The 26,503-nt window shown below is 45.9% G+C and overlaps 2 protein-coding genes across 3 annotated transcripts; one reads left to right on the top strand and one right to left on the bottom strand.

Moving 5' to 3' along the window:
- The first annotated feature begins 143 nt into the window (after positions 1-143).
- PPM1M (protein phosphatase, Mg2+/Mn2+ dependent 1M) lies at positions 144-7,673 on the top strand. Of its 2 annotated transcripts, XM_065845640.1 has the most exons (10): positions 144-379; positions 1,558-1,681; positions 2,316-2,570; positions 3,082-3,194; positions 3,754-3,838; positions 3,988-4,106; positions 4,589-4,652; positions 5,523-5,630; positions 5,930-6,078; positions 6,342-7,673. In XM_065845640.1, the coding sequence occupies exons 1-10, from the start codon at positions 159-161 to the stop codon at positions 6,484-6,486; spliced, it is 1,383 nt and encodes a 460-aa protein (XP_065701712.1). In that variant the 5' UTR covers positions 144-158; the 3' UTR covers positions 6,487-7,673. The 2 variants fall into 2 exon arrangements, with proteins under 2 accessions (XP_065701712.1, XP_071669176.1); XM_071813075.1 differs by lacking the exon at positions 5,523-5,630 and having other exon boundaries at positions 156-379.
- Positions 7,674-8,365: 692 nt separating this feature from the next.
- On the bottom strand, positions 8,366-26,477 carry WDR82 (WD repeat domain 82). The gene is made up of 9 exons (XM_065845402.2): positions 26,065-26,477; positions 21,302-21,399; positions 17,974-18,040; positions 17,669-17,768; positions 15,474-15,590; positions 14,518-14,673; positions 14,325-14,394; positions 12,448-12,590; positions 8,366-11,959 (listed from the first exon to the last, which is right to left on the bottom strand). Exons 1-9 carry the CDS (start codon positions 26,223-26,225, stop codon positions 11,930-11,932), a joined length of 942 nt encoding a protein of 313 aa, XP_065701474.1. The 5' UTR covers positions 26,226-26,477; the 3' UTR covers positions 8,366-11,929.
- Between the last annotated feature and the right edge of the window lie 26 nt (positions 26,478-26,503).

The following is a 26,503-nucleotide window of genomic DNA, read 5'->3' as shown; positions in this document are numbered from 1 at the left end:
GAGGAGCCGCCGCCGCGGGAGGAGGAGCCGCCGCCGCCACCGCCCCGGGAGGAGGAACCGTCACCACCCCGGGAGGAGCCGCCGCCGCCCCGGGGCCGCACTACAGCGCCGCCTGGCGGATTCGGGTGGCGCTGCGCGTGCCCGGGCCGGGCGCCGCCATGTCCGCCGAGTGGCTGCGGCGGTTGCGGCGGGGCGGCCCCGGGGAGCGGCCCGGCGGTGCACAGGGGCCAGGGCCGGGCCCGCCGCCCGCCGCCCTCGGCTACCGCCGACCCAAGTTCCTGCGTGGCGGCGGCAGCGCGGAGGAGAGCCCGCGGGGCGGGCGGGCCGTGCGGGGCACCGGGCCCGAGCGGCCCCTGCCCTGGGGCGCGGGATACGCCGAGTGAGTGCGGGCTGGCATCGGGGCCGCCCCGGGCAGGGGCTCCGGGAGACCCCCGAGGGTGGAAGGAGCGGGATTAACGGGGCTCTCGGGATGCTTGTAAGGGTGGGAGGCGTTGTGCAGGTTGGGGGGGGGCGCGCCCGGGGTCGGCGTAGGGTTAGGGGGCTCTTGGGAGAGTGCCGGGGTGTTTAGGGGACTCCAGGGCGGTGGCCGCACCGCGCTGCTTCCCTAGCTGCCCCAGGCCGGAGCACCAGCCCTCCCGGGCGCGGGGCGGCTCGCAGGCTGAAACCGCCCCCTGCCCGCGCCTGCAGCGGGGGAGCAGCGTCCTCCCCCAGGCACAGCAGCAGCGCCAGGTCTGATGCGCTGACATGTTTCTCCCTCCCCATCGGGGCTGGCAGCAGCGTGAGACGCACCTGCCCACCTCCCTGCCTGCACTGGACTGTCACCGTTGGTTGTGCCAAGGGGCAGGGGCAGCCCTGCGAGCAGCATCACATCAGCTCAAGTATCTTGTCTCTTAATGTGACGGTGTTTACACTGTAATTTTACTGCTGGGATGGCACCGTCCCCTGCTCTGTGCCCTGGTTGCAGGGAGCTGGCCAGGCAGGGCTCTTCCGTGGGGCTGCTGTGTTGAGCAGCAGCATGCAGAAAACACTCCTTTGAAAGAGGGGAGCAGGGAAGATGTTTGGGGCAGGGGTGGTTTTTGGGGCTAGCGGCACTGGGCATCCATCCACTTGCACCTTACGAAGTGCCTTAAAAACAAAGGGAGCGAGAGTAGAATTTTAGAAATCTCTGAGCTGTGTAAAGAGAACAAACTCCCATCCAGGGGCAAACATTAGCCAGACTGGAAGGACAAACAGTGATGATGGTTTTGCAATTCACTGTGTCACCAAGGAAATAGCACAGTGGGGGCTGCTGACAAAGGCTGCCTGAGGCCAGGGTGCTCAAAACTGCTTGACCTTGTGTGCCTGGCCAAACTTTTTCCTGCTGCACATAAAGGACTTGTTACTGAGGTCCCCAGGAAGGAGATCCTGGGGGTTGAAACAGGAGCAGGGAGGTGTGGTTGGAAGGATGGGGTAAGGTGCAGCTGTTCGCTGTGGCTGTGGGACACCCAGCACAGCTGGCTGGGAGCAGCCAGGCAGCTCTGCACCTGTACCCCTTACCTGGAGCATTTGCACCCCCAGGGTTATCAATGCTGAGAAGTCGGAGTTCAATGAGGACCAGGCAGCCTGCTGTCAGATCTCCATCCGGAGAAGAGAGCCGGGCCTGGAGGAGGATGAGGAATGGCTGATCCTGTGCTCCACGCAGGTATAGCCCCTGGGCAGGCTGCACTGCCGGCCCTGGTCTGCATCCAAGGGCCCAGGAACAGGAAACATGGGGTTCTCCCACGTATCTTACATGCCTACGCACTGGAACCCTTGCTTGGACACATTTAGGGGTCCCATGTATCCTATATCTAGCCAGCACACACCCAGCTCTACCCATGTGCCATTTCTGTTTCCTTGGCCCATGCCTTGCAGTATCTGAGGTCATCCAAGCCCTTTACTCGGTGCCCTCACCTTCCCTTTACTGTTCTTGCTCTGCTGCCAAGGGGTGGTGTGTATTGTCATCGCTGGGGGACAGCAGCATGCACCAGGCACATGGGATGCTCTCACCTGGGAGCGGCTCTGCCTCGCCTCTTGTAAAATGGAGTCGCCACACCTCTCAGCGTGAGGGTGGTGGCTGTGAATCCAGTTGCTCAAAGCTCAGGTGGTGGATCTGGCAGATCAGCACACAAGTTTGAGCGGTGCAGGGGATTAACTGGCAGCAGGGGAGGGTAGCTGAGGTGGAAAAGCCAGGCCAGACATGTGCAGCAATGCCCTGGCTGCAAGCCTGCCATCTGTACGACCTCTCCAGCCCCTGCGTTCCCCCTCTCCTTTGCTGTCTCTCTTCCCCACTGCAGTTTCTGACTGGTTACTACTGGGCACTGTTTGACGGCCACGGTGGCCCTGAAGCTGCCATCATCGCCTCCAACTATTTGCACTACTGCATCAAGCAGAAACTGGAGGAGGTTGTGGGAGCTGTCACAGAGGCCAGTCCCCCCATGCACCTGAGCGGACGCTGCGTTTGTGACAGTGACCCACAGTTTGTGGAGGAGAAGCACATCCGTGCTGAAGACCTGGTGGTGGGAGCCCTGGAGAATGCCTTCCAGGAATGCGTGAGTACCCCATGCAGGGCACTGCTCCAAGCAGTCGGTCTGTCCCTCTTGGTTGCCCAGGGTGGGCAAGGTCTGCAGTTCTGCAGCTCATCGAGCAGACAGGAACATTCAGCCAAGCTTTAAGTGTGCTGAGATCACACTGGGTCAGGTCCAAGATCTGCCTGAGATGTGTTGCATGTTGGTAGTCCTGACCCAGAGCAAAGCTGCAGTATCTCTGTTAAGCTGCACCCGGGGGATAAGTTTCTTCAGGGCTAGATAGGGGCTGTTGTCAGATTCCTAAAGCCTATACAGGTTTGAGATTGATCTCCCTATCACACTCCTAGAATGGTCCTTAGTCCAGTAGCAACAGCTTTGTTGGCTGTACCGAAGCAACATCATCTTTCACATTGCTGGTTTCACACAGCCCATCTGCAATCAGTTTTGGCTCTGGATTTGTGCTGGGAGGCAGGAGGCAGCTGCAGAAAGCAGCAACCCAGCTCATGTCACTCTCCAAACTTGTTCAAACCAACAGGATGAAGTCATTGGCCAGGAGATGGAAGCTACAAACCAGATGGGAGGCTGCACTGCTCTGGCTGCACTTTATTTCCAGGGAAAGCTCTATGTGGCTAATGCTGGGGACAGCAGGTGAGGCACAATAAAAAGGGGAAGTTTTGGGGGAACAAGAGCCAGGAGATAAGCAGGGTTTCCATCATCTTATTTAATGCTACAGAAGGTAAATTTGCAGCCCAGCCATTTCCCTCCTGCCTGCCACAGGATGTGTTGGATGGATGGATGGATGGATGGATGGGTGCTCTCATGCCTCCTGGAAGGGTCTGGAGATTTCAAGGGACTGCTGAGCCCCAGAGCAGTGTTGGGGTGGGAATGCAGCAGTAAGCCCAGTCTGGCATATGTTTAATAGTGGAAGATGATTTCAGAGCATCCTAATGAGTTTCCTCATCTGGCCTTGGCCCACTGTTTCTGCAGCAGTGAGCTCTACCATTGTAAAACCAGGTTCTCTGCTGCAATGGAGTTATTTAAAACAGACCGATATTTTTAAGTGTTCTTGTGTGCAGAGCTGTTCTCTGGCATTGCTCTGCTGCTGGTTACTCTGGTCCCATGCCCGTCTGACCCTGGGGATAGCCTCGGTAAGAGGAGGGCTGCAGTGACAGACACAGCTCAGCTCTTTACCTCTTCCCCCTTGTAGGGCGATTCTTGTTCTGAAGGACAGCGTTGTGCCCATGAGCTGTGAGTTCACACCTGAGACAGAGAGGCAGCGAATCCAGCACTTGGTGAGTGACTCCTTGCATGCATCAGACAATCCAGCCGTGAGCATCCCACCGGATCAGAGAGGGCTTGTGGCAAGAGCACCACCAGCTTTGGTGCCCACCCGTGCTGAAGCACAGCCTGCCCATCCTCACACCTTTGTTCCTTCTTCCAGGCTTTTCTCTTCCCCAGCCTCCTGGATGGTGAGTTCACGCGCTTTGAGTTTCCACGGAGGTTGAAGGGAGATGACGTGGGCCAGAAAGTCCTGTACCGTGACTACTTCATGGAGGGCTGGTGAGTCCTTCCTGCCTGAGGATCAGGGTGCGGCACAGGGTGGTTGTACCTGCTCGTAGCAATGGGGAGGTGAAGGGAGAAGGTGCACACCCCACTGGTGAGAGCTGTGGGTTGATGGTGCAAAGCTGTGCCAGATCAAGTGAAGGATGCTGTGAGCAGCCTCCCCATGACTGAGGGGCTGGGGCCCTGGCAGGGGAGTTGGGGAACGGTTGAGATGATCCTTCTGGGACCCTGTGAGGTGGGGCTGGTGCAAGGAGTCCCAGCCTCCTGCAGGTACAAGCTGGGGAGGAAGGGGAGAGGGAAGAACACCTGGTCATTTGGCAAAGGGTCATTCTTCACTGCATCTGCCTCAGCAGGTCACCTTGCTCCTCCCTCAGTCAGCTGCTGGGGCGTGGAGGCACCACAAGGGTTGAATCACAGTAAAAGTGCTTGATCTGTATGTCAAAAAAGATCCCAAATGAACAGTGAATCCTCTCTTCTAGGGGATACAAGACTGTGGAGAAGGCCGACCTCAAGTATCCTCTTGTCCATGGTCACGGGAAGCAGGTAGCTGAACGCTTTATACAGTGGAAAGGCAGAGGCAAGTCTGCTGGGGATCCTCAGTGTCCCTGTCATTCCCAGGCAGGCTCTGGGGCACTACAGCAGACGGGCTGCAGCGTGTCCAGTGCTCTGGGGCTCTCCAGCATGGCACAGCCCCACAGCCCCGATACCGCAGCTCCCTTTGCCAGCACCGTGTAAACCAGAGCCTGCCAGAGCAGGGAGGTTGCACCCTGCTCCAAGTACCTTCTAGCAGAGCAGACAGCAGCCCTTAGCCAGCCTGCCCTTTTTCTTGTCTCCCCTCGCACACAAAGAGCTCATTCAATCAGATCTCACCCTGGACTGCCTCCTCCAGCTCTAGCAGCACCTTTCCCACAAACCCTCTTCAAGGACAGGATGAGAAAAGGAAGTGGCAGGGAGAAGCAATCACTGCAGACAGCCAGCGTCTGCTTGCTGGAGTTGAGGAGAAAGAGCCCCATCACCTCCTCAAGCACTACAACCCACGTGCCACCCCTTTGCAAGGAGTCAGTACAGAATCTCCTTTGACAGGAGGAAAACCTCCCCCCCTCTCCTTTTTTTTTTTTCCCAACCAACCCAGTTTTCTTTCCTGCCACCCCAAATCAAGAGCAGAGGCCACCATGGGCTTCCTGAGGTCTGTAGCATTATTATTACTCCACATGCAGGCTGTCTGCCTCCACACTCGCATCAGGCCATCACTTCTGATCACTGCTCCATCTCTCAAGTCTCCAGGGGCTGCTGTGGGTGATGCTTGAAGGGTTCTAAAGGTGACACATAGATCTGTCAGGACAAGCCACACATCAGCCTTCAAAGGTGCCATATTCTTACATTTAAATGCTGTTCTGCTTTGTTTGGGGCCAGGCTCGGTTGCTGGGGACCCTGGCTGTCTCTCGAGGTCTGGGGGATCATCAACTCAAAGTCATTGACACCAACATTGAAGTCAAGCCTTTCCTCTCCTGCATTCCCAAGGTCAGTCGTGGCATGTGGGAATTGCAGGGTGGAATTAAACACACTGCTTCTCCCCTGCAGCACCCGCCTCTTACAGACCTGGCAGGTTTTACCTGTGTCCTTTTTCCATCACCCATCTCTCTGCACGCTGCCCAAAGAATCCTCAAGACAGAGTGATCTAGAAGCATAGCAGCAAGGGGACGTAAAAGACTCAAAGCACCATGGTCCCACTTAAAGTCATCTCTCAGGGGAAGAGTCGTCTCCCTGACCCCTCCCATACAGTGCAGGAATCATCACTGATTTGCTTCTGTGCTTCCCAGGTGAATGTATTTGACTTCACTCTGCATGACATTAAGGAAGATGATGTCCTCATCATGGCTACTGATGGCCTTTGGGATGTTCTGTGCAACAAAGAGGTGGCCCATATGGTCAGGAGCTTCCTTGCAGAAAACAGGACAGATCCTCACAGGTAACATCAGCTTTGCCGTCATTTTCCCTTGCAGAGAACCTGATCAGGCCAAAAGCTGAGATCACTCTGCTTCTAGGTCAGCTCCAGCATGATCAGACACTCTTCTCTGTGACTCTGAAAACTGTCTCCTAATCTTTCCCCATCCTAAAGATACAACCGAGCTAGTGTTCTACCTGTCTTGACAACGTAAAGCCACATCTCACTGTTGTTTCCTAAGGGACAGTGCCACATTAAACCAAACTTTACATTTTTTCCATCCACAGATTCTCAGAACTGGCCAAGTGCTTAGTATGCAGAGCAAGGGGGAAGAAGAGAGACCACCAGTGGATGCTGGATGACGGCCATGAGGCGTCCTACGATGACATCTCTGTGTTTGTCATCCCACTACACAACAGGGGTGAGGACTGACGGTCAGCACAAGCAGCATCTCGGTGTCCCCTGCTGTGGTGCTGTTCAGCAGCCCGAGGCTGAGGGATTCCTGCTGCACACGTACACTCTTCCTGCAAAACCATCTGCCGTGGAACCTGAAAATGCACAGCCAGCGCTTATGCAGAAGATCAACAAGAACATTAGCTCCTTAAGAACATGCAGGAGAGGAACAGTGGGCAAAAAAATCATTCCCCTTACTCCTCTCTCTTTGTTGGGCCAAGGACGAATTTCAAAGGGGTCACAGAAGCTGAAGGGTACTATTGCTAAGATATTTGCGGTACAGTGTGCCTCAAATCCACTTTTCCAGTGACCCCTCACCTTTTTAATACTGAAGAATTGAGGATCAATTGAGATCCAGCCAGTCTCCAGAGCTGGATTTTCATCAGACTTGAACTAAGGTGTGTAAAACTGGATGCATAAGCTAAAGTGTCCCTTGTATCCATTTGCTGTAACGTGAAACGTACTGAAAAACTGGGAGCTGTTGCTCAGGCAGCACCAGGCACAGCTGTGCCTAACGCCAACACTGAAGCAGCAGCCCAGGCCTCCTGAGAAAGTTGCTGTTTGCAGGCAGCACCACCTCAAAACAGATGATGTTAGCAGAGGAAGCTACACACTGGAGTACAGGAGCCTCCTGCGTTAAGATACGTGCCTTACTATTTAAGAGCATTTAAGTACATCAGCAGGTAATGCAACACAGAGGTTTCTAACAAATCTTAGTCCACAACACTTGCTAACACTTTTTATATTAATTCAGGTAATTTCTGACAGCAAAGCTGGTTTTGTAGCAGTGGCACTGATGAGAACTCAAGTGTTTAAGTACATCAGCTAATTTAGTAGACAAGGTCCAAGTAAAATAAAACCAGTTTGTTAAAATTTGGCTGCAGTGCCGAATCACGAGTGCTTACACTCGTTACAACAGGAACAGCAGCGCAGAACACATGCCAAACCGAGTTGTGCCTTAAGCTCCAAGGATCTGCTTCTCAACCAGTTCATTAACCAGGCAAATCCAGGTCTGGACAAGCTTCCCATCTCCCCAAGTCCCCACTTCTGTTTTAATTATTCATTACACAAGTTGTAAGATTCCCTAGTGAAGCAGACAAACCCTGGTGTGTGTTTAAGTTTTACAAGGATGCAAATCCAAATAAAAATGTATTTTTTTTCATGCATCTTACTGCAGTTTAATTCTTGCCAGAGGTTTTACACAGACCTGACATGGAGAAAAACAGCCTTAGAAAATCACAAGAAAGTTGTTGTTTCAGATTTGTCTTTGCCAAAAACCCATTTGTCACCAGAAGTATTCCCTTAGCAGCATTGCCCCGAGCTCTGGGGCTCAGCAGATGATTTCCTGCAGTGGGAGACATGGACCCAGGAACAATGGAGCCTTCTCAGCTACCTGCTCACGGTTTAAGCAGGGGATAGAACAGAAAGCATTGCTCTCCAGCTTTGCTTTTCCCCCATCCTCTTGAGTTTAACCTGAAAATGATGCAACACAGGGCTTTACCCATCACCTTGACACTGGCTGCCAGCCCCCTGCAGCAGCTACGATGCTCTATATACATTGGTTGTAATGATCCAAGTCTGTTCCTCCAAAGTAATGAGCCATTTCCCCACCTTGCTCTGCCTCAGACACCATACAAGCAGCTGTCACCAGTCTGTGTCCCTATGCTGACACATTCCCAGGCAAGTAAAATCTCTTAAAATGAGCAATTCATATAGCTTCAGAGCAGCAGAGTTTCCACCACAGGGCTTCTGACTTTCCACAATGAAGCGGCTTTTAAAAACCCATGATTTTCTCATTCCCCCTCTAAGATACCAGCACGTTGTATCACACCGGACAAACGCAGAATTTACAGCACTCTTTGATCTCTCTACAAAATATTTATTAGTAACAGCCATAACATTGAATTCTCCACATACGTAGTATTTTGTGACAAAGCATAATTTGACTTTATGTATTTACACTTATCTGGCAGATACCACCTAGGAGTCAAACTCCCCGTACCAGCTCACAACCAAAGAGAGCAGTTTCTCAAAGGCTCACCAGGATCCCAGCCTCGACCCCAACCCAAGGCAAAATCTCTTAAAGTGCAAATATAGTCCAGAAGCATTGGAAAACAGACACTGCTGCTTCTAAATTTGATCACTCGGTTGCTCCTGTGTCCCCCAGAGCAGGGCTTGGGACATTAAGCAAGGACCTGGCGGTCTCAAAAAAAACACCCCCCCCCCCCCACAAATCTCTCAAAGACTAACTTGGAGAATTGCACCCGAAATCTCCCGACAGCCCAAGCAGATGTGCGCAGCCCCCACCACTGCTTATTCAGAGGCTGTTGACTCTCACTTCCCCTTGTTTTGATGAAAGGTCTTTATTTTATGCCAAAGAACACAGGGAGGATTTCTCTTTTAAATATCAAATTAGAGGGGAATGCTGTTTTCTCCTTAGCTTTACATAATGTTGGGCACTCCATATGACCTGGGAGTGCTGTTTTTAATGGTTAGCTGCCTGCCCTGAAGAGCACAGGAATTGCAGTCCTGTATTTTTGGAGAAGCCCATAGACACTGGAGGCTAAAAGCTTTGTTCACCTTTCCTGTCTAACCTTCTAGACACACATGATACTCAAGTTCTTTGACAACACATTTCCCTCATTCAAAGGCAGATGGAAAACACTCCATGCTACACCAACAAAGTCTTTGCCTGTGGGGGTGGCAAGCGGCACTGGGAAGGTGTTCAGCTTTCATTCTGAACTGAGCATTAGTGCTGTGTTGTGCACAAACCTGTACATTCATCTTCACTCCAGAAAGCCACTGATTTTTTAGTGTATGTGTCCTCCTAGATCAGTCCTTTAGTCCTTTTTCTTACACATTTCACGGTGCAATGCACAGTATTTTACAACACTACAAGCAGAAGAGAGCTGAGCAACAGTCTTTAGACAAGTGCTCAAAGCACATTAGCAAAGAGCATTTTTAAAATGAGACTTCCAAATACTTCCCTGTGAATAGTAACAAGAAAAATGGCTGGGGCCTACCTGTTCACTTCCTCAGGCAACAGACTTGTTAAAACCCTGAAAGATGATCTGCTACTGAACGCTTAACTGGTAAAATGCACTACAAACCCCAAATACCTGTATTTACAAACCGCTGTAAAACATGGCTGCTTACAGAAACACCAGCAATGGTAAAATAGCACCAAGCAGCCTGAAATGCAACAACACTGAGTTGAAGAGATGACTGTAGAAAACCAGTCAACTGTGAGGACCAAGAGAACCATTTCCCTTCCCACTGGGCATTGACAGGTGACGGTGGGACGGTATGGAAAGAAGGATGATGGTGTAATAATATGAATCTCTGCATCTCCAACAGCAGGCCTGTTAGGCAAGATTGAAAGCCATGAGTTTGTTGTTCCCTTCCCTCCTCCAGTCTGGAGGATGGCAAACTCCCATCACTGACCATGCCATTAGAAATGGCACTAAACTCATGTGGTAGCATCAGCAGAGGCAAGCCATGGGGTCTGAGAAGCTTCGACCACAGCACCGATCCAAACATCAAGGTAGTCAGATCACCTCATGCGGGCAGCCCTCCGGCAGCTGCCACGGGCAAACCCTGTGGCTCGGCACACGCTGCTGCTTTAAGGAACCAGAAGTGGAGAAATGCTCATTCCCCATTGCCAACTCTTAGCACTGCACATTTCTGCTGACGAGGGCTGTAAAAAATGAAAAAGGCAAAGAAAAGCCAAACAGACAAAGCTGTTCTACAAGCCCATTTACTTTTCCAGACATGCTCTGAATTATGTCAAGGGCCTCAGAGTTGAGACGAACTTTGCTGTAATAGGGGAACATCCAGACAAATGACCTAGGGGAAAATGCGCAAGTGCTGCTGTCCTGTATGGACCAGCACTAAGAGCAGAGAGAATGTGCCCATTACTGTGCTTGTCACCTTCCCAGCATTGTACATTGAGGAGAGGTGAAGCACACCTGGCTGAATGGGGGAAAGAATGGACTTTCCAAACTGTGACTCAGCACATGGAGCCAAGTGTGCTTGGAAAGGCCAGAATACAATGAACACCACATCTACAGTGAGCCTGTCCCAGCCTGCTGGTAGATGCATTTGACCAATGTAGCATTTCAGGAAAAATAAGCTGGAACTAGGCTTTAAAATGAGCTTGCCAGCCCTCCTGTGCTGTTCGCCCACAAGCCCCTCTGCAGCAGGAGCACATCCCTCCCATCTCTTTGCAGGGGCGTTCCTTGGAGCAGAGCCACGGCAAAGCAGAGTCAGCACAATCACATGTAAGATTTTTAAAATTCGATTCTGAAAACATCATCTGACAAAGAAAGCGTTACTCTTTCGGGGCTACTGCTGAAAGCCTGCAGGACCTGTAAACAAAATGCATGATGAACTAACAGCATGTCAGTTTTATCAACAAATGGATACAGGTCTAAGCCTGGTCTGGGGAGAATTTAATGGAGCTTATTTACAAACCAGGAGGAGAAAACTGCATCAGTGAAGGTAAACAGCCTAGACAACCCAGAATACTGGCCCACATCATATTCTTTAATATCTAAAAGTAAAAAAATATGGCCCATTCCCACTGCCCTCCCCACGATATTTACAAGTAAAATCAGCCAAGATGATACATAAGGAAGATACACAGTCAGACTGTGCTTTCAGTCTCAGTTTCGTTTCTGCATTTTCCTGCCGACCCTCCATCTTCCTTTATAGCTTGGGACACAGCCCGGACCTCATCAGTACCGTCTGTGCCCTCCAAGATGGTGGCACAGCAAACAGCAGGGAGGCTTCGGCAAGCTGTGGCAATGGACAAAACCTGTACGGTTTGCTGCACACTGAATCGCCCAAAACAGGATGACACGTTGTCTAATGTATGTTTAGTCTCGCCCACTCTTTCAGTATGTGTTCCATTGCAAGAGAATCCAGCATCTGCTGTTTGAGTTGAAAACTGTCATTTGGCACAGAAGTAACTTTGCATCTGTGGACTGCAGTGAAGCCAGAGAGAGCCCAGATGTAAAAACATGCACTTATGGGAAGGAACTGCACGTTCCACCTTGGAACATCAATAGCCTTGTGCACTCACAGAAGGAAAACACACAATTACAGTTTAAAAAAATGGCACAAACATTTTGTAAATAAAACAGACTTCATTGCTCTTAGAAATAATACTGTGTCAGTTCCAACTTCAGCTGGGCACAGACTGGAAGGACAGAACATGTAGCATGCCGCTTCTGAACATGCTTGGAGGCCAACTGGAAGAGTCCTCGCAAAGGAATGCAGCAAATAAAGGTAAGACATACAGAAACATACGCAGGAACAGGAACACAGTCCAGGGGACTGAGGCAATTCCAATACTATGCTTGCAACGATGTGCTGCTGTTTGCAGTACGGACATAATCTGACAGCAGCTGCAGTGTAGGAACTAGTCGTCGATAGTTGGCAACCAGAAGGCCTACAAAAGAGGAAAGAAAGAATATCTTTTACAGAGCAAAACACAAATCTTTCCTACAGCACACTATGGGAGCTGACCACTGCTACCTTCTACAGGCACAGAGGCAGACCACCAAAGAGGCAAGAACACCCTCCCAGTAGTTTAAGGTTACAATCCTTGCTTATGCTGGCTTGTTTTGCACGTTCTTAGACAAACTGAAAATACCAGCTGTGTGCAGTGACCTAAAGAACTCGCTAAAGAACTCGTACTTCTGCATGAGCATTCACTCAGTGCTCTGCTTTCACCTGTGTGTTCAAACACTGGCCTGTCAGGTGTGCTGCTCCGCCTATCTACCTGCCAGTAAGGCACAATCAAGGTGGGACAGAAGGGACCTGGCTCTCACCAAAGCCCAAGTGAACACTCATCAATTGCACTGAGCCTTCTCAGATTCATTTCTAAAAGGCTCAGCACCTCATTGAGCTAGGAGGAACTTAAAACATTTTCCTTACCATATTGGAACATGCGCTAGCAAAAGTCATGAATTTGGGATTGAACTGCAGACAGGTGATAGGACCTGTGTGTTTCCCATCCAGCACAGCCACCTTCATCCCGCTTTCCCCATTCCAAACATGAATCTTCCCATCCTCTGAACCTGCACGCAGAAATGGAAAACAAGATATGCAAGATACATTGGAGAGGTCAGCAGAGAAAATAAGTACATAAGCCTTTCTGTCAGAGAACTGTAGGAACAAGCACGCCTTGTCTTCAGGACTTAACCTTTAAAATTCTCAAGGTATCACGAGGGCATTTACAAAACATCGCTAGAGTTTACACACCTGTATCCAAACAGCAGGTTTGTATCTCTGCACTGAAGAGACTCGGCTACACAACACAGTGCAACACTATTCTGGCAAAGAGTCTAACGACTATAGTCACCCAGGAGAGGAGGAGAGCTGACACCATCCCACTGCGGAGGAAAGACCCTCGCCGACTTGCACTCATGTGCGAGAGGCCAAAAGCTGCGTGTGAGAGTCACTGTTCACACAAGTTCTCAGTTCAGACACTACAAGTATTTCACTTGGTAGGCACAGAATCAAATCAAAAGCTTTACCACTGAAGGGAACCAGATTTCAATGCACTACGCCAAATAGCAGAAGGTTCACTGGAGATGTTGACTCCATATTGCTACAATGGAACAGGTTTTTCACTTTAAAATGGCATTTTGCAAAGTCTCAGGCTGGGCACTTTACATTTTTTCTAATTCTTTAGATAGGATTCCTGATAAAAATGCAAGGAATTTTCTTCTGCAAGTACAGCCTTTCAGGAAAGAAAAATGAAGAACAAGTTACAACTTAACTATATGTAAAAACTGAAAAGAAACAAGTCTTTTGTAACTTCTTCCACTGTGTTCTTCATTTGGAAGGGCACAACAGGAATGTAAATGTGTGCAATAAAGTGCTCTCCAGAAACAGTTCAAACAAAGAACCCCCCCCACCTTCTCTGCAATCAGGAAGTTCTCAGCCAGAACAAAAATAAAAGTTTTGCCAAGATCATCACTCATCCAGGAAAAATGAGGATACCAATTACCACAAAGTTAGTTGTTGTACCAGGTATATAAATAAGAACAAAAAGAAAGTGCTAGGAGAGGGCAGCACCACACAAATGTGTCTGACTTGCATCCATGGGTCCTGAAGTGCTTCCCTTGGGGCATCCAACCTTGCAGCACCAGGTTTTACAGGAGCTGCAACTGCTTTTTGCCACCCACTTCACTTGAGAGTCCCTCCCACAGGGGGTGAGGAAGGGGGCCTGGGCCAGAGGAATCATGCTGGGAGCCCTCAGGCTGGTGCCTACTGCTTCTATCAAGGGTTAAGCAGAGCTTGTTCCACAGACATGAGGATTTACAAGAGCCACATGAACACAATGCAGCTGTCCATGCACGTTGGCAGTGCAGGAATGTCCCTGGGGGGTGTACAAACGCACCAGACCAATCACCCCAGCACAGACAGGTGCCTCGTTTGTCAGGCCATGACAGACAGCCCCAAAACACTTTCAGAAGCAGCAGGAGTATGTCCCAGCCACAAGGTGAGGATCATTGATATACATTATGTGACAGATCTCTACACATTACAATATTTTGCCACTTTCTTATATTTTTTGGAATAGTGTTCATATATAAAGGAAAAAATAAAAAGTCTTCTTGCAGGCTCGCTTACATAAAAAAATGCTGAATAAACTAACACAAAAGAAAACTGTCAATGCACAGAAATCCTACAGTCACATTGTATTATTTAAATACATTCTGCTTCCCAACTTAGCCACAACTTTAGTCCTACATAACACAGGTAATTTCAGAGCACTGAAATTCTTTCAAGAAGAATTATCTTACCTATCATGATGAACTGAGAGTCTGGTGTGAACGATGCCTCCAGTGTGACAGCCTTACTATTGTTATAACCCTACGGCACAAAACAGGACAGTCTGTAGTAGAGAGTGTGTCCACAGTCATCTCACAATCAAAGGGCACCTGCTCCCAAACCTAGCACCAAGTTTCAAGCATGTAACACAGGCAACATGCTCACCCCAAACGTATGCAGGATAGCTCCTTTAAAGGCATCAATCAGTCGAATGAAACCTCCGTTAGTTGATATGAGGATGAGTTTGCCATCGTTACTGAACTTCAGGCCTGTCCACTCACACGTTCGATCATACTGCATCTTAAACGTAGCAAATGGCCCCTTCAAAGAAAAAAAAATGGGAAATACGATGTTGATTCTGTATGCATTGCTGCTAACAAGAGTCTGCTTTTAACCTTAGCTCAGGAAAAAGTTTAAGACTTTTCAAAATAAAATCTTCAGTCCTAAAGGAAAGTGGCATGCCAAAAACATGTCACTGCATGTGTGAGCTTCAAGAGGGAGGAATCCACAATTTTCACACAAAGAGCCACAGTAGGGTGTTTCAATACCTAGTAGCCCCAACGCTCTACCACATTTAACGGCAGAAATTAATTTAAGGTAGGATGAAGTTTTCAAACAAGGTTGCTAATTAAAGGTAGAGAAAGAGCCTGAGTCAGTGTTACTGTCATATGACAGTTTGAAAACTGTGGAACTAATTATGCTTTGTGCTTAGCCAGTTTAGCTGCCCACTCAATTACAGTTCCCTCTGAAATTCTCATCCTTTCTGACAATCCTGGCTCCATCTTTGCCAGTGTTCTTCCAGAATAAGGAAAAAACAAACCAACCAACCACACACACACAAGCACAACAAACCAAAACCCAACAACAACAAATCTGAACAGGTGTTTGGAACAGGTTAAAGAGTTAGCAGAAGTAAACTTTAACACTGGTTCCAGAGTGGATTTCAGGATCTGGTAACTGCACATACCCCTCTCTGAGATGTGTACTTACCAAAACTCTCTAGGTGCGAAGCAGGCACCCCACATAGTAAGCTGGAGTAAGAAAACCCAACCTCTGAGCACTGAGCTTAGACTACTCCTTGAAAGCGATAAAGTCTAAGAACTGAAGTTAGGGTAACTCACCTTGTCAAAAGAACGGAGATCATAAAGCTTCACCATTTCAGAATTGACTCCAGCAGCAAAAATTAACCCTTCTGGGTCAAAAGAACACACAGGCTTCCCCTGGAGATGCATTAAACCCTAGAAAATAGAGGAAGTCCAAGTTGTTCTGCTAAACTGAAGCTCATATTCCTACCACCCCCCTCTGAGCCCATTGTGAGCAGGACAGTAGCCTATAGGTGGAACAACTGAATTTCCATTGTAAATACTGTGGTTTTAAAAAGGTTCAGAACTCATCTTCTCAAAAGCAACTCTGACCACTCCAGGTCATCACATGGAGTTTCCAGTTTGCTTCAATGACAAAGTTTACATAGGAAGAAAATGAGACCTCACTGGAGCTCTCATCCACTCAAAATGTACCTCAAGAAGGGAGGATGATGTGGCTGTATTAATACCCATATCAGACAGCTCTGCAAAACACTGCTGCTGGGATCAATAGCAACACTCTCCCAATTACAGTTACGAGGGAGGGGAGAAAAAAGGTTTTTTGAAAGCAAGTAGAAAAGCTCCTGCCAACAGCACTGAACTTTCCATGCCTGTCTAATGAAACCCTATACCTTCTGGAGGCCAACAGACCTTACATATTAAAATGGACAGATTACTATCAATGCTTATTTTTAATGCTAAGATTTCCTTAACTCACACAGTACAAAAGACTTTAGAGGATTTTATAAAATAAGCCAAAAAAATACATAATTTTTTGTATCCCTACTGGCACATCTGCATATGTTAGCCAAAAGTCCTTACATAACTGTATGCACATAAATAAGAACACGTCTTTGATTAAATCAACAATACATTTAAGAAGCTTCTGCCTTTCTGAAATACTGTTCTTCCATAGGAAAGTCTAGAGACTTTACTATTTCTCCTTTCCAATTTAGGTCAGTTTTCCCTGTGATGTCTGAAGGTCGGGCACTAAGCTACCCAACTCCGGGGGCCCTCGCAAGTGGAACATTTCTGGTTTCCCGATAATATTTCTGGGTACCGCAGCTGCCATCACATGGAAAAACTGAAAATTACACGTAACACTTCCTCAACCCATTTCCCAAACTGCTGGATGCAGCTTCCAGTTACTAGTCCCAGTTCTACCATTCTTAGAACTTTAGGTATTAGTATAAATCACAGAACTGCTACTGAATTTGCAACCCTATCTCATCTGTAGGAACTCTGAGGTTGAGATTCATCCCAAGGGAAACCTACATACTGACATTAAAGACATACTCAGAGAGAAAGGCAAAATTAAGATTTCTTGTCAGAAAAAGCTTGGTTTTGACACAAATAAAACAATTTTGTAAGAAATACAACCTCTTCTTCCTTTTGCATTTACAGTTACATCATCTGTAATAAGTAAGTAGCCCTCACATGTAAAATGGTCCCAGTGAGACAGGAAAATATGACAGCACAACACTACACGTTCAGATACAGAGACAAAACAGCTCATCACCAATAAAAGGTAGAGATTCTCCCCCCAGTCTTCCATTCCTGCCCCTGCTGCCAACCCTGGTACTTTTCTGAGCCCACACAAGCCTGCTTCCACTAAAAAAAGTACAGAAAACTATTCCAGTAAAATAAATAAATAAAAACAAATAGGGGTTTGCCTCGCCAGGAAGTTCAATCCGCTCACAGACAGGTCTGATGAACAACCAAGGCAAAGCAAGGAGGGGGTAAACCATAGGGCTGCTGGGTTACTTTAGATCATCAGTTTCTTCATCAAATATAACTGCATCAAGGCATCCATTTTAAACATGCACTATAAAGACCCAAATAAAATGCATTTCGCAATGTTCCTTCTGCTGCCATTCCCAAGGCAGGAGACATGCTGGCTAAGAGAGAACATTCTGCATGGAGTAACAGCCTGACAAACAAGCTGCGAACATCCAGCTCTTCTCTTGTTTCATCAGCTGTGGGTGTTATTTTTTGCTTCTCCCAGCACCTCACCAGCAGAGACACAGGTGAAAGTGAGTGGTGTTACACAATGTGACATTCCTATTTCATAGAGATTTGTCATCAAGGCTTCTTCAGCATTTCAGGAAGGTGTCAATAATAAATCAGCAGCACACACTTCTGGCAGTATTTTTGTTTTATAACAAGCACACATTCATTTTTCATCCTTCTAACTGAAAATGCAACACACCGTACACATGGGTTTGATATCCTACCTGGCAATTTGGAGAGCGGAGATCCCAAAGCCTAATAGTTTTATCAAGAGATCCAGAAATAAAAGTATCATCCACTGGAGACATTGAAAGAGCAACGACTCTGCAACACAGAAGACCACATGTTATCAGAGACACACAAAAGAAGTGAATGGAGCAACACCCACCCCAATGGTTGTATACAAGCTCAAAATTGCCACAAACAGTTCTATAAAGCAAAAACCAGAATGAATTGAGTGTAATATAACTTAAGCTTGTCACAATAATTATTTCAATTTCTCCTGTACTGTCCCTAAGCCACATCTTACCTTTTTGTGTGCCCTGGGAAATACCGAATGTATTTGTTGTCATGTAGGGAGAGGTATCGGATTGTATCTGAAATCATAAGCAAACCATAAGCTTTATTATACTACAAACCCAATGTTATCTAGAAGTGATCACGCAGTAAACTTATTCCCCACAGCAACAGCAACCTTGTCACAGTAAGTCTGGTAATTTGATTTCAAGTCAGACTTAGAAGCAGAATCAAGTTAGAAACAGACATAAAGCAACTTGGTTTCCAAGGCAGAAATGGAAATCAAACACCAGGAGGGGGGCTTCCTACAGTCTGAAGTCATATTACACACAAACTGTCATGTGACTGACACAAGTTAATTTCAAAGTTGCTAAAATTTAAGCGCCAGTAGTTTTAATTGCATGATTCTAAAAAAATTAAGAGTATCAAGTTTACAAAGTTGATACTACCACTTTATTTTTGCTATACAGCATGAACTGTGCTGTCTTATCTATGTGCTATGCATCCAGCAAACAAGTCTCAAACCAAACAGTAAGCATAGGTAACGTATGAATTTTAGCATCTAGCCATAGAGGAGATAAAAATATGATCTCCAAAGCCAGGACAAAAAGCAGCAAATCTTTCTCTTTAAGCTGGCAATCAACAGCTTCACACATTCTCTGCACTTTAAGCAGTTAAGCTTTGAGGACAGAGTAGTAATCTAATGCTTAGTCTACTTAAAGCAATCTTCAAAATACATTGAATAAATCAGAGCAGCACCACAACATTTCTCAAGTGGTAATTTTATTCTGAGTAGAGACGAACATACCACGAGTAGCCCAGAATTTTGGAAGATGTTAAGATTTTCTCCCAAGATTAAAATAAATCTTTCTAAGAGGAAATAATTATTAAAGCACAGAAGCCACTTTTTAATCTTTGTGTGTAGATCCATCTGAGCACAAGTTAAGCCTCTGATATTGGAAAGCAACAGCAGAAAAATCCCTTCTCACACTGGTTAGAGGACACCAGTTAAACTAGGGATGGATGGAGGAGGTTGGCATTATGCACCTGCACTGCACAGTGCTGACAGACCCTGCACTGCCATAACGAGTCCTGCTGCAGCTCCAAAGACAAATGGAGGGAAAAGGACTTTTAACTCCAAAGAACAAGATGCAACATACACAGAGCATTTTAATGCTCATAATGGCTACTGTATTCAGAGCTTTTTGAATGGCTCATTCAGCAAAATCTAGTTTCTGTGAAAAAATTATCAAGCCACCATTTTTGCCTGGGATTTCACATCAAGTTGAGATGAGAGTTCTGGATCATCCTCCAGTATTTGACAAGAAAATTAAGTCTTAATGATCAAGTTGGAGACACAACATTCTGAAAGGCTCTAAGTGACCTCAGATGACTTTCTAAAACATAAATCCCCAAATCCCCATCAAACCTCATCATGGCTAGAACTGATACGTTTCAAGCACGCTGTTAAGGCACGCCTCTATTTTTTCCTGCAAGAAGTATCATTACCTGATTTCTGAAGTATCCATGCAGAATTACAGCTTCCTTCGCTAAAGAAGCAGCACTGGGGAACTGTGATCCTTTGATGTCCTTTCTGTTGGCAGCGCTCTGTCCCAGGCAAGGCAGTGGCCTGTACAGTTATCTCCTGTACCGGGTGGTATCATAGACCCTCAAACTGTACAAACTACTACCTCAGCCTGGAATCAGGCAAGAAGAATTAGGTCCAAAGGTCTTGAGGACATCTTCAGAAGTGGATGGGTAACAAAACCAACACACAATCTTTGGGAGAGAGCACTAGCACTCCTATAACATGTTCCTCAGTTAATTTTCCCTTCCTACAACTGTGTAACAGGTTAAATACAACACACCATGCCCAAGACTGTACGGGTTACAGACTAGAGAGTATCTGGACCCCTACAGAACACACTGCTGATTTCATTAGGTTTATGGTTTATAACAGCAACAAACATTTTCACATTCTATCTTTTTCTTTTATTCTAATAAAGTATTGGTCATAATGCTATCCTGCAGCATGAACACTCTTAAGTTTCAGTTCCTCAAAGGCTTACCAGTGCTTATAAACTCACAACTCAAAATGGCATTAAAGACGCTTCATCAAATTGTTAATTGTTAATTAATTGTAAATTAAATAACAGCCACGACAGAAATGTGACATAACAAATAAATAATTGGCTGTGAGACTAAAAACACAAGTGCTTCCCATCACACTTTTAATCCTTTTACACCATTAAATCTAATTCCATTGGAAACTTCCTTGTTCCACTAGTTTCAGGCACAGCTTGTTCTAGTCGAACCTGACTTCCTAACTCTTAACTTTCACCTGCTCTAAATTCATGCTCTATTAAATTCCTTCAGTAACCTAGGATGCACCACAAGGCACCAGTATCTCTACCATCAAGCTCTATCTCTGCAAAGGAAAAATCAAACCAAAATCACTATTCCAGAAATGCTTATGAGTTTACAAATGCAGCATTAAAACCCATTTATAAAGTGCTGTGCTAAGACACCTGTTCACTGAAAAACTCTCAGACACTGACTACAACAAACAAAATTGAGACAAAATTTGAAACAAACACTAGCTGTTTCCAGACTTCGGAAGTATTGCCAGATAGAAGAATTAATGCACCTATCTGTGCCAGTTCTTAAATTTTAATTTTAAATTAAACTCAAATACATTAACAAATAGGCTGTCACAAAGCTCTGTAAGCCCTTCGATGTCACCAGTTTACAGAGTGTAGCTATCACAAACACTGACTGTAGAGAAATGGCATGAAAATGGGTGGGTTTTCTATTGCATGGAAAAAACCAGATGAACAGAAGCAAAGCTAGTCTCAGAATAGCTCTGTGACCTCCTCCAGGTTTGGCTGGTGATCTGCTGAGTTACCTGAACTTGCTGCTGTATACAGAGAACGGGAAGACATTCCCTTCCTTTGCAGTTGACTTGTAGGTGTACCACAGCTATGGCATTTAGCCCACCTTCTGGCCACATGCTCCTTCTACCTCATTTCATGCATAAGAAACTAAGGCACGGAGGCTGACAGCACTGGTATCAAACAGCAAAGTCAAGAACCAAACTTTTATCACAATAACAATGTTTAATCCCTTAGTTATTGCAGTAATGAACAAAACTCACGTCAGCATGCTCAAGGGAATATCTCCGAGTTCTGCATTACAGTTGAACTTGAATTCCTCCTCTGACAGTGCATTTCTCACCAAAAAAGTTGCTATAATTTTTTCCCAGCTCTTTAGGGCTATTTATCCAGGCATGTAGTTTCAAGTATAAGGAGATTAAGTATGCTCAACTCCAGGAGCGCACTTACCATCTATTTTGTTGGAGCTGTACACGACAGTGTTTGCAGCATGTGTGTATCTGATGAGGTCCACTCCATACTTCTTACTGTACAGCGTCCTCTTTGGTCTGTCAGAAGGAAGCAGAAATAATTGCACTCACTGCAACAAAAAAATAAAACTCACCATGTTAACAAGGCCTGTTTTCCTTGAGATATTACAAGATTGTTTCAAGCAGTCAGATGTTCTTATACAAAGAAAGAAAAGCATTTTTATTTGGTTCTCCAGCAAGGACCTTGGTGTGTTCCCCAAGACCATCACTAGGCTTGAGCTCCCTGTAACACCTGCAAAACGCACCTGTCTCCTCCAAAAATTCTTTTTCCCATGATGTCTGCCATAAAAAGAATATGAGAAGCCGGTACAATGAGCCCTTAATGTCAAACAGCGCTGCCAATCCAAATTTTTAATTCATCTGCTGCTTATCTTAGATTGATATTTAAATACATTCTAGTTAGAGTGAAGTAAACACACAGAACTGGATTTTAGGGGTCTGGTAAGCAAGCGATGTACTGCAATACTAGAAATTTGAACTGCAAAGTAAATGTAGAATTAGCTGGTCAATAAGTGTATCTTGCAGCAGTAGCAGGGCCTGTTTAAGCAGCGCAAGGTCTCCACCATCCTCCTTCCCCTTTCTTCCTCAGCTGAGGTAGCAGGGTGGTTTCAGAGCTGGGCAGCCAACCAATGGGGCACCGATCAACATCAGAAATAATACAGTCTCTTCCGGGAGTTATTTTTAATCCAGAAATTCATAACTCTGGTTATTACACAGGCTCACAAAATATTTTACCAGCACAAACCAAGGATGACTGCATGGGAATGCAAACAAACAGCAGGAGTGCTTTAAACCAATACTGCTGCCAAAAGAAAAGTTTATCAGACTACACCCTCAGACAAGGTACTTCTAAAATGTTCAACTTTTTCTTTGTTTTCATTAGCCTGAAACTGACACACCCAAACAAGCATGACTTTGAGACTTCTCATATCAGAACAAAAATAGATATTCACTCTGAAAAGATTAATTCTCAAACAGCAGAAGCCATTGGGCTTTAATTTCAAACAAACTTGCTGGAGACAAGCTTCCATTAACCGAAAGCCAATACAGCAAGTGTAATGAAAACCTATACATCATCTGTACCACTTGGACCAAATCTCAACAGAGTCTTCCTCAGTTCCTCCAGTAGATTTTAAAATCAAATTTCAGATGCAAACATGCTTCAAATTGAAAAAAAGAAAAAAGGCAAAAAACAAAACACACACAACAAAAAACCAAAAAACACATCAAATATAAATTTACACACCAAAATTCTGTAACATTGTGCCTGATATGCTTCCCCAAACTGCTCTCTGTAGTTACCTCAGCTGTTGATCAAACTTAAAACAAACAAAAAAAACCCCACCACCAACAACCCAAAACAAACACCACCATTCCCCTAAAAAACAAAAACAAAACAAAAAAACCAAACAACAAACAAAAAAAAATCAAGACATATTAAGATATTCATGCCCAATGTGGCTCTTCCTTATCTATGTGAAGTTTAAAGCTTAGAAGCTCTATTCAAAATAAAATAATAAAAAGAACATACAAATAATACTAACAGAGATTAACTGTCAGATGGACAAAAGCACATTTGCCAAAAAGGAGGAAAGGAAGCAGTTCTGCCTTTTAAGAAAGGTGAAGTTTTCATGTAAGCTGATACAAGCAGAATCGTGTCACTTCACACAAGACCAACCACCTGTTCCCAACTGACTATTTAAAAACACAAAAAAACTTTTACATATTTTAAACAAATCACCATCACTAACCATAATTCCATGTTTAAGATTAATCTACCCACAAACCAAGCAATATTGCTAAAGAAAAATGCTTTATAAGATCACAGTCAAATCTGCTCTAAAAGTGAAACAAAACACAGATGAGGTTTGTAATAATATCTCTGCCTTGGTGTGAATCACTAGCCTTTTGGTTAGGTTTTTGAGCCTGCCTATTATGGAGGTATTCGGTGATGCAGAATGGCTTAAAAATATAATAATTTAGTTATTTATAGATTTTTTAAATAGAAGTGGAATCTCAGGTCCAAAATTACTGGATGCTCATGAAGAAGCAGGACTAATTTTTCAAGCTTGTTGCCTATGCTCAGAATACACATGATAAGGGAATCTGGGTTCCAAGGAGATAATCTTGTCCTGTCAGTTCTTGGCTGCACATCGCTGTTTCAACTGTCCCGACACTTTTACAAACTGAAGTTCACTGAGATGGGGCTTTATCATACCAGTACGGCTCATTTTAGTAAGGCAAAACAAAGCAAACTAGCTGAGGGTACACCTAAAGTATAACCAAACACAGGGACATTTTTAATTCTACCAGCAGAACCTCTCAGTACAAGAAGAAAAAAAAAAAAAAAAATCCAAATTTTGAGATTTTTACAAGGGGAAAAGTTTTAACATTCAGGCCATTTGCTGAAGTAGGGTCTCTTATACTGAAACCCAGCAATCAGGACATTCCCTCTCCTGACCATTATATTCATTAGTAATAACACATACAGGAAGGTGAGAATTCTAGGCCCTCGAAATTGTGGTTTAAGAAAAAAGAAAAAATGACAGGTCTGGAACTGTCAAATTCCATCATGTCACAACAATGATCACTCACAGATTTGATTTTTCACCTCCACACGAATCTCCTGTGACAAAGTCATTCACAGCTAAAACTTTCCAGGTGAGAGAAAAAGCACATCCTGCATCCCTAGGTATTTCTGGAAAGTACGCTTGCACTTTTAAATCAATTGATAATACATGAGAAACTTTTAAATTCATTTTATAACCACTAGAGAAACACATCCTGAAACAGGGGTTACCTTGATGAAACTAATCTTGTTGCCCTGTAGCACTGCAGCAGACAATCATCGATCTTCCACATTTAATTTAATTAAAGCCAACCCTCTGACTGTAAAGCACACATCAGGCCTAGATGGAGACAGAGATGGAAGGACCAAATGCCTCCCAACCCATCAAACTATTCTTTACAAGTTTGAAAGGGGAAGAGCGATCAATACCATCTGCATTAGCATCACTCAGCCCTTCTACTATTGCTTATATAATTAGGATCTAGAATACAATCCACGGCAGACACCGTATGTATGAAGTCACCTATTCTTACATGAATAAAAATTAAATAATTTCAAGTAAGAGTTCAATCTATCAGATGGGGAACACCAATAACTTCAATGTGTAAAGCAAGCAAACTAAGTAGAAATGTAAAATAAAATATAATAAGTGGTCTACAAACCTAAGAGAATATGCAGCATGCCATTTCTGAAACACAGCAAGTATGATGTCTTGGTCTGCTGCAAAAAGCAGGAGGATTAGGAATACCTGGTTTACTAGAAAATATACACAACACTGACACATCTACCTCCTGCTACTCCCAAGCCATTTCTTTTCCATTTCTGCACCACCCTGTCCTTTTTATTCTCTCTCCTACAGCGCACATGCTCATTTTTCTTTCTATACATATGTGATGCTCTCTAGTCTTGACTCTACCAAAAAAAAAAAAAAAAATCACCTCAGAATTACATCTCCACACCAAGGAGCACAAGAAAATTAAAACTTAAAATTTAGAAGAATTTAAAGCAACCAAATGCATTCTTGTATGAAGAAATATTTTAATTATTGGCTCAATTTGTTCCAGCTCTCATAGAATACAAATCCCTTTTGTGTACATTCCAAGACATAAACCGCAAGTATTAGCGGTGCTCTTATTTGCACATTTTTAACCTCTGCACAAGAGCACCACGTCTCAAGCGCTGTGCAAATTTCTGGAGTTTTATTTGTAAGACAAGACAAGCATCAATGACAGAAGATAAACTGGACAACTTTGTTCAGTGAGAAACACGCAGACATATTTAATGCATTAAACTTAATTAACAGAAATCAATAAACACCTTGATCAATTAAATATAAATTAAGAAAACATTTGAACACATGTAAATCACGCAACTGTGCTTTGCAGACAAAAATGCAACTAGAGGAAAGGATTTAAAGCACAGAGGACCACCTTTATCTGCAACATTCTCAGATACCACTTAAGAACTAGGTTTTAAGGAAAACACCATCAAGTTTTTAGAAATTACAGTGAACACACACCACACCATCTTTACTGTCGGGCTTAAAGCATTCATCTAAGAAGCTACACCCTAATACTTTAAAATGGCACATACATACACTGCTCACAGCAACTGCTTGTATTTTAATTAGTGAGACTTAAGCTCAGTGAGGCCTGAAAGTCAGTTTGCATATTTGTAGCAATCCGTAGGCCTGGAAATGGGACCAGACTCAACCCCTTAGGCTTAATCATTTAGTTCTTACAGCACTGAACTCTCCCACACTTGGAAAATCACCACCGTCGGCTGCAGCCTACCAGAGCTAACGAGCAGAGCCGCCCGTAGCGCAGACAAAACCAAACTGCTCCAACCTCTGCCCCACTTTAACCCTTTATAATCCACCCCCCCTCCCTGTCAGACATCGCTGTAGTTCCACCTACAAGCCTATACTGAAGAACAACAGAAAAGCCAGAGCTTCCCAGCCCGGGGACAGACCGGCCGCCTCCTCAGCCAGCCGCAGCTTCTCCCCGAGAGCCTCAAAAGGCGGCGGCCAAACCGGCGCCCTCACAGCCCAGGTCCGGCCCAGACTGCCCCCCAGCCCCGCGGAGGAGCGGGCCCGGCCGGGTCCCCGCACTCACTTGCCCTCCTGGCAGTCGTAGAGAACGATGGAGTCGTCGTCGCTACTGGAGATGACGGTCTCGCCGTTGGGGCTGAAGTCGAAGCAGTTGATCTTGTCCGAGTTCTCGCGGAAGACCTTGGCCACGCGGAAGCTCCGCAGCACGTTGTCCGTCAGCTTCATCCCGCCGCCGGGCCGCGCCGAGGGCGGCGGCGCTGAAGGGAGCCGGGCGGGGCTCCGGGCGGCGGCGGGAGCGGACAGGCAGAGCCTGGCGGGGCGGAGGGGATCGGCAGAGGGCGGGAAGGGGCGGTGGGCCGCGGCAGGCGGTGCCCTCTGGCTCGGCTGGGCCCGCTCAGGCCGCGGAGAGGCGGCTCCTCGTCATTGTGTCCGCCATCTTGCTGCTCCGGGAACGACAGGGGGCGGCGCGCGGGGCACCCTGGGAAGGGGGGGTGGGCGCGGCC

This window comes from Patagioenas fasciata, chromosome 10 (assembly GCF_037038585.1).
Source record: "Patagioenas fasciata isolate bPatFas1 chromosome 10, bPatFas1.hap1, whole genome shotgun sequence".
In the NCBI taxonomy this organism is placed as follows: Eukaryota; Metazoa; Chordata; class Aves; order Columbiformes; family Columbidae; genus Patagioenas; species Patagioenas fasciata.
The sequence above is the reverse complement of the archived record's forward strand: the minus strand, read 5'-3'. Positions and strand labels throughout refer to the sequence as shown.

Coding starts and splice junctions, on each gene's coding strand:
- PPM1M (XM_065845640.1), top strand. CDS start 159: ATGTCCGCCGAGTGGCTGCGGCGGTTGCGGCGGGGCGGCCCCGGGGAG. Junction 3,839..3,987: donor GGCAGCGAATCCAGCACTTG/GTGAGTGACTCC, acceptor TCCTTCTTCCAG/GCTTTTCTCTTCCCCAGCCT. Junction 4,653..5,522: donor TCCATGGTCACGGGAAGCAG/GTAGCTGAACGC, acceptor GTTTGGGGCCAG/GCTCGGTTGCTGGGGACCCT.
- WDR82 (XM_065845402.2), bottom strand. CDS start 26,225: ATGAAGCTGACGGACAACGTGCTGCGGAGCTTCCGCGTGGCCAAGGTC. Junction 17,769..17,973: donor TTCCCAGGGCACACAAAAAG/GTAAGATGTGGC, acceptor TCTGTGTTGCAG/AGTCGTTGCTCTTTCAATGT. Junction 14,674..15,473: donor ATCTCCGTTCTTTTGACAAG/GTGAGTTACCCT, acceptor TTTTCTTTGAAG/GGGCCATTTGCTACGTTTAA.